Source organism: Ruditapes philippinarum, unplaced genomic scaffold (genome assembly GCF_026571515.1).
Source record: "Ruditapes philippinarum isolate M1 unplaced genomic scaffold, ASM2657151v2 ctg844_1_1_1_1, whole genome shotgun sequence".
Taxonomy (NCBI): Eukaryota; Metazoa; Mollusca; class Bivalvia; order Venerida; family Veneridae; genus Ruditapes; species Ruditapes philippinarum.
The window spans coordinates 221579-236539 of NW_026861977.1; the positions used below are offsets into that span (position 1 = coordinate 221579).

General features: G+C 32.8%; 1 protein-coding gene across 1 annotated transcript; it reads left to right on the forward strand.

Moving 5' to 3' along the window:
• The first annotated feature begins 8115 nt into the window (after positions 1–8115).
• Positions 8116–13976, forward strand: LOC132717512 (F-box only protein 43-like). Its single transcript, XM_060700998.1, has 5 exons — positions 8116–8268; positions 9957–10676; positions 11478–11592; positions 12143–12280; positions 12910–13976. Exons 2-5 carry the CDS (start codon positions 9973–9975, stop codon positions 13150–13152), a joined length of 1200 nt encoding a protein of 399 aa, XP_060556981.1. The 5' UTR covers positions 8116–8268; positions 9957–9972; the 3' UTR covers positions 13153–13976.
• Positions 13977–14961: the final 985 nt, after the last annotated feature.

Below are 14961 nucleotides of genomic sequence, written 5' to 3' on the forward strand. Positions count from 1 at the left end.
ATAGAATGAGTGAGACTAAATATCGTATGCCGGTATATACTGGACAAGACGCTTGATTGATTAAATGCTAAAATCTTGCCTTTTCACCCAACAAAAACATCTTATTTATCTCTTAACATCAATTTATATACGATAATGAATGAAAATGTAAGAATCAGCCATAACCGTGTTTGTCTACTTCGTGATCATGGTTCCTGCAAGCATCTAGAGGTACTGCACCAACAATGTATAGAGTTAAATCCCAAATAGAATTATTATACTGCGTCTGTATGAAATTTTCATCTTCAATATTTTTGTCAAAAACATTACATACAATGGGATCCCTATAATCTCCCCTTCTAAACCAGTGAACTTGTTAACCTTTCATTTTTTCTAGCACTGTCTGAATGTGTTAGAAATAACTCTTTATTTTCCACTTGAATCCTGAAGTTAAGGATTAAAAGCAAAAGCATTTGTGTCTAAGCTTTTGTTAATTATTGGAAAAAAGTGTTGAATAAAAATATATAGATATATCTTAGACACAATTCACATCATGCTAAAAACAACACAATAATTTCCATCATCAGGAGTTGTTTGTTGTTGTCGTTTTTATTTTTGGAGGAAGGGGTATGAATATTGAACAATTATCACTTTTTTGGTAAAAAATATAAATTCCAAGTATTAAGAAGTCTATTTACTTTGCAGAACCAAAACAAGAGGGCCAACATAGCCCTGAAATCGCTCACCTGTATATAGAAACTCTCCATAACAAGGAACAAGTAATATTGTAAACTATAAACAAAAGCAGATATAAAATGTTAATCTTAAATTGATATCACAAAGTTCATATTTGTATCTGAAGTAGTGCATGTGTAAAAACATTAGTTTTTAATATATACATATAAAGAAAATCAATGGTGCCCTGGGGCGGGGCCAATTTTGACCAAGAACTTTTATTTGAACATACTTGGTAGATACTCACTAGAAAATGTTTCATGCTAAATATCTAAGCTCTAGCTCTTTGGGTTTTTTTTTAAAAGATGATTTTTTAAGTTTTTAATATACACATATAAGGAAAATCAATGACCCACCCTGGGACAGGGCCAATTTTGACCCCAAGGCTTTTATTTGAACAAACTTAGTAGACACCCATTAGAAGATGTTTTATGCTAAATATCTTAGCTCTAGCTCTTTGGGTTTTTTAAAAGAAGATTTTTTAAGTTTTTTCTTTCTGAGGTCATGGCAACCAGAGTTCTGCATGGAATTAAATTCTTTAAACAACTTTTAAAGGTGACCACCAAATTAACTTTCCTGTGAAGTTTGGATGAAATTGGTATAGTGGTGTATGAGGAGATATTGTTTAAAGTAAAAGTATATGGATGGACAGATGGACGCCGGACGAAAAGCGATCACAAAAGCTCACCTTCAATGTCACTTTGTGACCGGTGAGCTAAAAACACAATCATATTACACAACAAGTACCTCCACATATATAAATCATAGTCTGTTGTTTTGGAGGAGCTACATCAGCACCATCTGGTCTGGGTGTTTCCATGTCTGTTTAGTAACTATATTAATTCCTGAAAGATACAAATAAAGGAATTAGTGATTTCCATGGCAAACTTAGAGTTGTAATACACTTAAGGTAGACCATGGGTAATGCATTACCTCCACTTTGAAGAGTAATCAAATAGGCTAGAATCACTTGTCAACTACATTGAATTTGAGGGGCGTGGGTTCAAACCCCAGAAGGGGCAACTTTTTTTTTCTTTCTTTTCTTTCTTTTCTTTCTTTTTAACATTATTTATGTATCTCTCTGATCCCTTATGGAAGAAAGAAGTGTTTGATTTAAATTATTTAATTATTGTAGGTATTTATTTGCTAAATAATGCCAAAATTTATTAGCAAATATGATACCAGATATATTTAAAGTTCAATAAAATAAAAACTACAAGGTAAATGTATTTTATATTTCGCATGATCAACCAATATACCTTTACGAATTTAGGCAAACTTTGAAAACAGTGGTAAATTTTAGGGATATTTTGAATAAGGCTTTTTATATAGGGAAATGGTCAAATTAGTGTTTAAAGCATGTGGGGTAGAGTAGCATTTCTATACATAATAAGAACATTTTGTTTAGAAACAATCATTTTGCTTGTGTAATTTGTTACCTGAATGTTATTATTTGTTTCATAACAATGAGCAACAGGAAAACATTTTTCATAATGATGATATTATAAATTATTATTTATTTGTTTATATAAATTATAATTTATATAAATTAGTTTCCTTATTTCTGAAAATAAGCCCTTTTAATGGCAAAGTCTTAGTTCAGAAATATATTCATAACTCATAAACCACACGGTAGATTTTATTTAAAATTTGCATACAGGTGACCTTGAAGACATATAATCGTCCTATGTTGTCAATTATACAGTTCCTTATAGTGCACATTACCCAGGGTCTACCTTAACAAATCTTATAAATGTACATGTATATAAGTATCTAATAATGTGAGTCAATATTGACCCCATCATGCTAAAATTTACCATAAATACAGTTTAGATACATGGTATATGATGTTCCATTTCAGGGCCAAAACACCATTTTTGGGGAAGGGGCCTCAGCCTTTTTCTTGGGGAAATATGCGTGGTTTTGGCAGATCTAAAAATGTAAAATAACAAATGAGGGAGTTGTTTCATCTGACTTCCCTGTTCATAGGCTTTGCCTTTTTTCGTATTTCTTGCTACCTAAGTACATTATCAGCTTCCGGGCCCGCACAGTCTGCATATGTATTAACTATACCCTGCCTATTTGTAGATGGCAAGATAGCTCAATTGGTTAGACCACTGACTGTCAAGCCTGAGGTTCTGGGTTCGATCCATCATCCTGGGAAACACACTTGGGATTTTTAAGAGACACTATCAGTGTTTCCCACCTACCTAGAGGTGTACTGGTAAGGGGTCTATTCAAAGAGCTAAGGACTTGTTCCCAGATTCCCTTGTATCTTATAGCTGTTTTTGAATTCTAGAGTCACTTCTAGGTTCAAGCTAGGGGTTTGACATTAATGGCAGATAGATAAATAGATAGAATCACAGATATTTTGTATTTAACGAAAATTCCCCAAGTCGCGAAATCTAATGACAATACTGTAACTATCAGAATTTTCTTTCACTACTGAATATATATCACTCATTATAATTTCATATTACTAACACTCTTCAATGGTATTGTTTTAGAAACACAAACATGCTGATAAAAATGTAAAAAGAACAAAAACTTTATAAGAAACCTTTCACTAAGATTGCACCGGTTTTTCAATAGGGATGTTCGTTTACAATTCTTTTGGCAAAAGAACATTGTTCTGTGAAATGAATTTTCGCAACTCTATCCACTGGTTTATGAAACATTACAAAAAATAGCGTTTTTTTCCGGGAGATTGACGACACAATCCAAACAAAACGAAAGAGAAAGAAAGCCTTCAGAAAAACAAGGGACAGGACATGAAGTGGCTGCACACATGGTTCAAGCGGGAGAAATTGTTGAAAATTTGACAAAATGGCAACCGAGTCATGAAAATTTATAACACTCTAGCGTATTTTCACAAGGTAAGTGGGCTTATATAGGTTTTTTAATATGCCTATTCCGTAAAGCAATGTTTATGACACACGCGGTTTTAGGTTTCAGTTTCCTTGCTTTTAATATGACGATATTATGGAAGATGGAAACTGGTCATGTGCATATTTTGAGATTTGACTTATCTAGCTAGTTGTCTTTGTGTAACCATTGTATCCCTATATCCTTGTCATGAGGGGTGAAGAAGAATTGTGATTTTGTGCTACATATGTGTTTTCTTCTCATTTATTTATATCTGTAAGTTATATAAAAAGACAAAATGCGTTTCTGTCAAAACTGTAAGTATGTTTTGATTTGCATGTCCCAAGTAAAGTTCCAATAAAAAATTTAAAGATCCTGTATGTTTTGTGATTGATATTGTTACTGTGTGTATACCACACTTGCAAAAAAATTATATTTGTATATAATTATGCAAATAAAACAATTTTCAAACATCGAACAATATGTAAAATGTGTACTGCAAATATTTGTGCACATTATATTTAATTAATAAATTACATGCATTTATTTCTTATTGAAAAAATTGACTTAGAATTTATAGAAAATACATTTCTAATTACCTCCCTTTACTTACATGAAATGTTAAATTGGGTAATATCTTTATAAATAATGCTTATTAATTGGAACTTACAATATTGACATAGCTCAATCGGTTAGAGCGCGAGATTTGTAATCTCGACATTGTGGGTTCGATTCCCGGGCTGGCCAACTAAAATTACTAATCAGTCTTTCGGATGAGACTTTAAATCGAGGTCCCGTGTATGGGTGCTTAAACACTTGGCACGCTAAAGAACCAGGAGAAGCTTCTGGAATTTGGGCATCTTTCTGTATCTATAATTGCACTATCCTCCAAAAAATAAAATGACTAATACTCTTCTGGAGGACTCGCCCATATGGGCAACCGGTGGCGAGTATAAATAAACGCAAACACACACACACACACACACACACACACACACACACACACACACACACACACAGACAATCTTAATTTGAGCTTCATATTTATGAAATAAAACCATAAAAAATGTGTTACTGGATCTTTAAAAATATTGTTCAAGTGCATTTGGTTGCAAACTTCAAGCTGTACTCCAAGCTTACATGTATTCATATTTTTATCAAATTTAAAACTGCAAAAAGGTTCAACAAAAATGAAATGATAGTTGAATATACTATTTAGGTGTCATCATAATAAACTGCTTAATAACTCTCAACATGAATATCAAAACGGAAACGTTGTCGAGTTATAGATAAGTGTTTCTGGTGCTACTAGGCAAAATAAATTATATATAATGTATATCATAAGCACAAGAAAAGTATTTTTTTCGTTTATCACCTATTCTTTATTTCTTTTTTATTATGTGCTACATAACACTTGAAAAGAACATTCACTCAACATTAACCAACTATTGATTTCGCACTGGTACAAAACAAATACCATTTATGTTATGTGTGTAGGTATTATTTAATTTGAACTTTGTCCTTTGAATTGTGTAGCAGAGGGACGAAACTTTCCGTTATTTTTCTTTAATCAATTGTTTCCTTGCATTTGGGTAACTATCTTTAACGGAATTTATTCACTTCAAATGCACTAAGCTTAATATTTTTAAGGTGATCTAACATTTCATTTGAATAGTTTGTATCCACGTTTCTTATAATTTTCATTTCAAATGAAATTATTGATACAAAATGTATCTTTTTCTAACATTTTTCATAAAATATCCTGTAAATTTAGACCAGAATATGTATACAATGTATATAAAAAAAGAAACACCTTCATACATATGTTTGTACATATTACTTATTACGGGCTGTCCTTTGAATTGTGTCAAGCAAGAATCTACAAAATCTAAAAAAAAATAAAAAAAAAAAACAACACTAGTTTTATCGAATTACAGTCAACATGGCCCCAAGTTAATCCAGCTTCGAGTCAATCCGGCCCCAAATTTAGTCAACCCGGCCCCAATATTGGTCAATCCGGCCCCACATTATTTCTGTTTGGTCAATATGGCCCCTAAAATCGGTTAATCCGGCCCCAAAATCAGTCAATCCGGTCCCAAAATTGATTTTCAGATAATATTTTATTAAATTAAATTATCATGTTTTTAGACGATATTTTGCTTCTTTCATTTTACCTTTTGTACGGTGGCACAAAGGTGACATGTGTGTGTGTTTTTATTTATCTCGTGGCCACGAGATACTATGTCGTGGTCACGAGTTACTAAGTCGTGGCCACGAGATAGCTAAGTCTTGGCCACGAGATACTATGTCGTGGCCACGAGTTACTAAGTCGTGGCCACGATATAGCTAAGTCGTGGCCACGATATACTATGTTGTGGCCACGAGTTTCTAAGTCGTGGCCACGAGATAATTAACCAATCAGAATACACTATATATATTAGGATTTTTTAAACTTAACAACTTACTTTTACATGCAGCATTAATCTTTGAAAATACTGAAGATTTTCACTTTGAACTTGTCTCTAGGATCATATTAGAAAGTTATCTTCCAAGGCCCATCAGACATTAATTTTGACTATAGCTCATTGTTGAGACAATTTTGTGATCGAATGGGTCAGTTTGTACGTACTACGGCCTGTTAACCTTGTTTTTCCAATACAATGAGAAGGAATAAGTCCAGGTTTATTTTATTCGAAGGGACATTGCCCATGGACAGTAGATAGCCTATAAGGTAAATTCCTTGTCTGATGAATAATTAAAAAGGGATAAGTCATGGTTTATATAACCATACTTACTCTATGTGTTTTCTTTTTCCACATGTACCTCTACAAAGACCTGTCCGCAACACTCAGCCCTTATACAAACTGTGTCTATAGGTAAAGACCCGAAATCGAGAGAAGAGAGAAACGTTTTTATATTATTAATATAGCACTTCTTTTTCACTTTTTCTTATAATCTTTCTATCTTTTTTCTATTCAGGAAATAATGTGAATAATTATCAAGATAAACAGCACAAGAGAATGCATTCAAAGATTTTTTACTCACATTGTTTCTTTAGTAGAAATAGGTAATGGAGAAAAAATAGCGGCAAATAACTAATAATAAAAGAGGGCCATGATGGCCCTGAGGTCGCTCACCTGTATATAGCCCCCCCCCCACCCCCAACAAGTTTATACTATATGCATATAGGGAAAATCAATGACCCCCCGGGGCGGGGCCAATTTTGACCCCAGGGCTTTTATTTGAACAAACTTGGTAGACACTTATTAGAACATGTTTCATGCTAAATATCTTAGCTCTAACTCTTTTGGTTCTTTAAAAGAAGATTTTTTTAAGTTTTACTATATGCATATAGGGAAAATCAATGACCCCCTGGGGCGGGGCCCATTTTTGACCCCAGGGCTTTTATTTGAACAAACTTAGTAGACACCTATTAGAACATGTTTGATGCTAAATATCTTAGCCATAGCTCTTTGAGTTCTTTAAAAGAAGATTTTTTAAGTTTTTACTATATGCATAAAGGGAAAATCAATGACCCCCTGGGGCAGGGCCAATTTTGACCCCAGGGCTTTTATTTGAACAAACTTGGTAGACACTTATTAGAACATGTTTCATGCTAAATATCTTAGCCATAACTCTTTGAGTTCTTTAAAAGAAGATTTTTTAAGTTTTTACTATATGCATATAGGGAAAATCAATGACCCCCCGGGGCGGGGCCAATTTTGACCCCAGGGTTTTAATTTGAACAAACTTGGTAGACACTCACTAGAAGATGTTTCATGCTTAATATCTTAACTCTAGCTCTTTGGGTTCTTTAAAAGAAGATTTTTTAAGTTTTTACTATATGCATATAGGGAAAATCAATGACCCCCTGGGGCGGGGCCAATTTTGACCCCAGGGCTTTTATTTGAACAAACTTGGTAGACATTCACTATAATATGTTTCATGCCAAATATCTAAGCTCTAGCTCTTAGGATTGTTTAAAAGAAGATATTTAAAGATTTTTCTTTCGGTTGCCATGGCAACCAGAGTTCTGCATGGAATTAAATTCTTTGAACAATTTTTAAAGGTGACCACCAAAGGAACATTCCTGTGAAGTTTGGATGAAATTGGCTCAGTGGTTTATGAGGAGATGTCATTTAAAGCAAAAGTTTACGGACGGACGACGGACGACAGACGGACGACGGACGGACGGACGCCGGACGAAAAGCGATCACAAAAGCTCACCCTGTCACTTTGTGACAGGTGAGCTAAAAATAGGGCCGGGTGGACCAGATATCAGATTGACTTGGGGCCGGATTGACTAATTTGGGGACGGATTCGATATCACTTGAGGCCTGGTTGACTTGGGGCCGGGTTGACTTGTACCAGTTTTATAATATTAAATTATTATTGCACTTACTACCAAAATACCCAAATTTGATATTACGAATAATTATTTCGACAAAATATATTTTACATTCTATTGAAAAGAAGTGTATCAGTCCAATACTCTCAAATAGTTTGGTTATATTTAGTTATTCGTTACACAATACATCAAGCGCGTCTCACACAAACGCTTGTTATTTGATTTGCAAACGCCCAAAATAAAGAAATCTCATTGGTTAATTCAGATTGAGCGGAAAGCTTAAAATTTTGACAAATAGAAGAAGACTGACACAAGAAAAATATTTCAGGATCGCTATTCGAGTAACTATTTTTCATGTTTCTGTATCATAAAAATTTCAGTATTTAACATTTTCATTTAAAAAATCAAATCTTACCCACAAAGAATGGAGTTTAATTAAAAAAAATGAATCTCTCGTAATTTTTAGTTTTGCCGGTTTCTTTTTGAAAAAGGCTAAAGGAAATAAAGCAGGAATGACAACATATTTGTTAAGTAAACCAAACAGGGATATATCATCTTATTTCAAATATCAGCTTCAGATTTTAGTTTGTTGTATTTTCTTTTTCTTTCAAAGTTGGGGGGGGGGATGGTTCATTGGTTGGGGGTTATTTTCAGAGCCACTGGCACTGCCTGAAGGAATGTTGAATGCGTTTACAAGTCTATTTATCCTGCAAACAACATTCAATGTTCATGATCCCGTCATCATAGCTTAAGGTATTCAGCATACTCATATGGTTTAGCTTATGCTGATAAAACTAAAAATGATTTATTATAATTAATAAGCCAAGTATCAACATTTAAAAACCAATTTCGAACATAAACTACCTGAGGATAATTTGGTGAAAATATTCAGAACTCTATCACATCTAATAGTAAAATGTCTGATTACATGACTACAAGGTAGTCCTACAGGGCTTTTTTTTTCTTCTATGGCAGGGGCCATTATAGGGCTGCTTCCTCAAAGAAAATTTCTTTAAAATCATGCAGTTTTCCCCAAAAATTGAATTTACATCATGTTTTTCTTCCCCTTTTGCAAATATACCGTGTAATTTTTCACCAAAATAAGGGCAGGACTGCCCCAACCTATGAAAAATTTTCAAAAAAAGGCCTGTTCTATAAATACGACTCTGCTTTGAAATATTTTTGTTTCTATGCACAGCAACAACTTGATGGACATAAACTATTAAGTATTGTCTAATAATATATTATATAATATATTGGACTAGACTACGAGATTGACCATCACGACTTAAGCTAAATATTATAAAAATCTTACACCAGCTGTCGCTACAGACCAGAATATCTAGAGGTAACTGTTTACAGTGATTACGAGGCTCTACCGAGTTTTGTCTAAACAGTTACCCGAGAGCTAGATATTCCTGTCTGTGCCGACAACTGGTGTTTGATTTTTTTCTTGCAAATTATTTATCAATTATATTACGAAAGGAAATTATGAAACTGATATTTTCATTTAGTGCTTCTTTCTTATAGTAGTGTATGAATTCACAACTTAATTCATAAGGGCACACTTACGTCATCCTAAGAACGCAATTCATTCATAAAAGGCATGTGGGAATGACATCATTTAAAGCACACGACTTGCCTTACATGGGGGTGTAAGACATGTTTTTCTAGCAAATTGATCAATTTGCTGATGTAAGTCAGTTGCTGTTAAGAAGGAGAATGTGTATATATGTCATTTTGCAGCTGAAGCTCATGGCTGGTAAGGGTGTTTGGACTGGAGTTCCTGGTTACATAATTTATGATCAAGTTTGTTTACTCTTGACAGTGTCCTGGAATTCCTTACTGCACCTTTAAGAACTAAATTTTTTAAATAGTTGTTGACTTGAAACTTATGTCCACAATTATCTTTTTTTATATAAAATCAGAAAGAATTTGAAGACATTCAAAACACAAAAACCATTACAGTTTAAGTTAATTCAATATTTTTCTTTTTTAATTACATTAAAATACTTGATTTGTTTTTCAGATTTACAGAAATCAACATGGATGAATGTGCATTCTTGCAAGCTGACCAGTTAAAGTTGCCGTCAAATGACAAACACAGATCTTTTAGTACAAGTACACCTTTCTTCAATGTTCAAGAATATAAATTGCGAACACGATCAGTTAATGTGTGCTCTGGTGCTGAAAATGACAGTGGTCTAGGTGCATCAATTTCTGAAACTTCTACTGCAAGTTTAGCTGATGCTACAGGGCTCGGTATTAGTGTTACTGGGTCAAGCTGTCAGACTCCAGCTAGTTGCGTCGATATTCCACCATTTTGTGGACCGAAATTAGACATTTGTGTAAGTCCTGTGTCATCTAGAAGACATCCGGCCAGGAGAAGTTTAGACTTGTGTTCTTCTAAAAAGTACGATAGTCTTACATCTTGTAACAGAACAGTCAGCGCAGATGACAGCAGTTTATGTAGATCACTAAATAAAGGAGTTTCCAGGAAGTTAGACCTTGATCTTAACATTTACAGAAATGATGAAGATAAATGTACAGACTCTTCGCCTCCATACGAAACAAGTTTGGCATCTCATTTCAATAAAATATTACAGAAGTTTTCACCAGCAGTGAGTGATCGTCTTATTGGTAGAAAGATGGGATGTGAAAATGTTGATGTCCTGGGAGAATTGAGTTTTAGAAACATAAGTTGTGTTTCAACAATACTGTCATATTTAGATCCCACGGATCTTTGCAGGTTAGAATATGCTGTTTGTTATATACTATAAATCTACACTGAATTAAAGGTGATTTTCGCTGTTGTCTCAAGATAAATGATGTATATATGCCATTATGTGACCGATATAAATAATACATTATAATAATTTAATTTTTTCATAAACATTTGAATAAAAATATTTTAGCTGCTTAAAGCTACATATATTTAATAGTTGCAGAATTATAGAAGTAAGAAACTTGTTAATCTAAATCAATGCTAGAAAAAATTTCACTTTCATTTGCTTAGGTTGGTGAAATTCTGTCAAGTGACTGGATTCTTTCATGTACTGTGACCATATGTTCTTATTACCCAGCGTTTTTTTCTCTACTTTGGGAATGGTGCCGGTACCAGACTGATTGGGAAAAAATGCGTTATTTTGACTAAAATTGGGAATTTTTAAATGCATTTTTTTTCAGCTACAAATGAGATTAGACATCATGAATAAAGATAGCTAACAGCTTCTACTGTCAAAATAGAACTATTGAGTGGTGATTGATATGAATATGTTGGATTTAAATGATTTTAGAAAAATCACTTGGCCTTTTGGGCATTTTGAACAGCCATTTTGGGAATTTAACATTGAAAATTGGGAATTTTAATGTCTATTTTCTATTGGGAATGGTACCGTTTTAGGGTAGTAGTTATATAAAGAAAAAAAACACTGTTACCCTACAGCTAGTACATATTTTACTTTTTCAGTGTAACTATTATTTCTCACAGTGCTTTCAATCCATGAGATGATTTGATCAATCTATTTAACTTGACGTTATTTTTTTACAGGATATGTGTAGTCAGCAAGCAGTGGAAATCTTTGTGCGAAACGGATAGAACGTCTCATCAAAGGAAAAGACGATTCCTACGAAATCATCAGGAAAAACTGAAAAGTGTAGGAAAAGTAAGTAGAAGTTTGAAAAAGTATAAACATGTTCAACTATGCATGTCCCAAACAAAGGTTAACATTTATAGGTTTTTTTTCAGTTTAACATAACATTACCGGAATTTCATTCAGCATAAAATAATGATTTTATTTAATACCTTTCATAGTGAGCCATTATGATTATGTCTTCCTTATACAAATGTACATGATCAATGACAGGGTACCAACTGTAAAAAGGCACAAAAAATAAAAATCTTTTAAGAAATAAAAAAAATAGCATTTTTATGGGCTTGATTGACCTTTTAATACAATCTCACAACTTAAGAATAACCGATAATAGATATAGGAAGACAGAATATCCATAAATGATAGATAATACTCCTAATACTATTATTTGAACCCAGAATATTGCTGGTTTTATTTAATACAACACCATTTCATTGTACAAGTTTGCCTGAAAATGAGGGGTTTTTTTTACTTTTGAAAGCACTTATTTCCTATAGAAACCTCTAATTTAAATACTGCTTAAATAATTTTTTTACTGACATGGTTTCATTTGATTTCACAGGAGAATGCTGGTAAGAGAAGAACACTAGCACCGAGAGAAGCCGAGCGAACAGCATTACAAAATATAAGCAGGTTACAAGGCAGTGTTCAAATCCCATGTCCGGATGTAGTGAAAACGACTACAGAACAATTTATGGCAGTAAGTATACTGTGAACTAGATTTGAATATAGAGACAATGTGCTAGTTTTGTTAAGTTTTTTTCCCTCTATGTTCTGGTATACTGCTGATTTCTGAATGAACCTGGAAATATCAAATATTTATGGTCAGTGCCGTCCAATCATTTTAATTTTACTGTTTAATATGAGCATTGAAGGCAAGTGTCTTTGTAACATGTGAAATTGATATTCGGGTTAAGCACATAGTGTAATATTGCTCATTTAAAGCAATTTCAATATTACAATTTCAAAGGCTGAAGTAATTGCAAACCATTTTATTGAGATTTTTAAACATTTAATTTTTGTAATTTAAGAAATATTAATATGTTTTCTTTCTAAATTTCTAATGTAACATGCTGAAAAGTATCAATTAAAATTCAATCTGTTGAACTGCATGCAATTTAAATGTTATTTACAGTTTATTAAATTATTTTATGTCTTTTGATCTGTCATCGTCACATGTCAAGCTGTCAACTTCCTGTAGAAACCTTTCATGCATTGTCAAAGCTTGGTTATGTATTACAGAAGAATATTGGGGAACGATGTTAGAATTTAATATTGTGATTTGTTAAAGAAAATCAAATGATTCAATTGTCTTTAATTTCTATTTAGGTTGGCGCCCGTCTGAAGAATGATGAGAGACTTCAAAAATGTCCGAGATGTCGCAAACCAGCAAAAGTATTGCCGATACAGGACCGAGGAAAATGTCAAAATCCCGACTGTTGCTATGACTTCTGTATAAAGTGCCTGTGTGAATTTCACGGCTCGAAAGATTGTACCCCAATAGTCGTAAAGAAGGTTAAAGCTGATTCTATAGGAACACGAAAAAGTAAAAAGAATTTAAAGAGATTGTGATAACATCTTAAAAGTATATCTTGTGAAATAATACAATCTGTGATACCTAAACATAACTACAAAAAGACATTCCAGAGGTCGAGGACAGTGCAGTCAACAAGTGAGCAGCTGAAGCGACTATGTGCAAGACATGTACATTGAGGGGTGTACTTTATCTTGAAAAATAACCACATGTGTGTTCAGTGTTTTAATGATCTCTTTTTTTAATGTATTTATTTTACAGTATTTTTTTTATTATTTTTTATTATACAGAGTAGTTTTGGTGCCGTATCATGCCCAAAATTTATCATTGCCACATTTTATAAGAATCAAATATTTGTAAAGTGAGTCAAAGAATTATTTAATTGGAGTTTTAAACTTAGTTTAACTTACCATGTATTTAATATATTTATCTTATTTTTTATATTTTTTATAAAATATAGTTTTTTATGGTTGCTTTTTTAAAGGTAATCAAGACAAATAACTTAATAAGTTTAAACAGGAAATAGTCACCCAAAAGTGACAGTAATTATATATTGAAATACATTACAATGTTTTGAAGGTTAAAAGGATGTTTATACAAGCTCAGAATGAAAGGGCACACCACCATGCCCTTTTTGCCCCACACTTTTGCCCCTAAATCACCGTCCTGTTTGTTTTTCTTCCTTTTACCATAAAATGATGAAACAAGTTATTTAAGGATGTCAGTATATTTTAGACTGATCATCTGTTTTATGTTGTTAGACAGTCAAAGGTCTATAATAAACAATAAACTGTTTGTTTGCAGCCTTTGACCGACTTGCCCGAAATTCTGTCCGCATGTCAAATGCTTGGGTAATAAGAGGGGAAAATAATTTATCTACCAACAGAAGTATTAACCAGAAAAGTATAAGTTCAAATTACAATGTAACTTAAATTATGAAAGGCAAAACTTGAAAATCTACATTGCTGTAGGTCATTATTTAAATAAATTGAGGAGTAATACCATCTTTAACAATTAAATATATAGAATAACTTGATGGTTAAAGAGATATTTGTATTGAGTCCCCTACCAGGGAACTAAAGTAAATGTTTGCCCTCCTTTCGTCTGTCATGAAATTTTGATCCCGCAAAAATATTAAAGAGTTGTATTATATCCTTCAGAAGCATTTTTCAAAGAAATTTTGTTGTTAAAACTTTATATGCAGGTAGAAAGCAAAGTATTCATTCACATCAAAAATAATTCTTGCTTTGGTAACAAAAACCATAACGTATAGAGAAACGGCAACTTTTTAAAAAAAAAAAGATATTTTTTTTAAATACTAAAGTAAATTGTGAGCTGGTAGGGGAGGCTTGCAATACAACTCTTATTTGTGTTTTTACATGTTTCTTGTGTATATTTTAATATTTTTTTTTATAAATATAAAATGTTTATGTGAAATAAATTTTATAAAAACAAGAATTTGTAACAGAGTCCCCCGCCCCGGGAGTTTTATATGAAGCATAAAATTGTGCTATTTCAAAAGATTGAGGTATGGATCTCAGGACATTCAGTCCAAAATTATGATCAATGCTAGATCTGCAAATGTAACAATAAATTTGTTAAAAAAATAAAATGAAACACGGAATTTAAAAATCTATCATGTTAAGCTTTGACCTCTAAGTGTGAACTTGACCTTGGAGGTAGGGGAGCAGGTGTTGTGCATGACATTAGTCTTATTATTAAGACTATTTGTGCCAAGTTATTTCAAAATCCCTTGAACTATGAAGAAGTTCTAGATTCAACACAATTAGATTCAACACAAAATATACCCTATAACAGACTATGTTAATTTTTGACCTCTAAGTGTG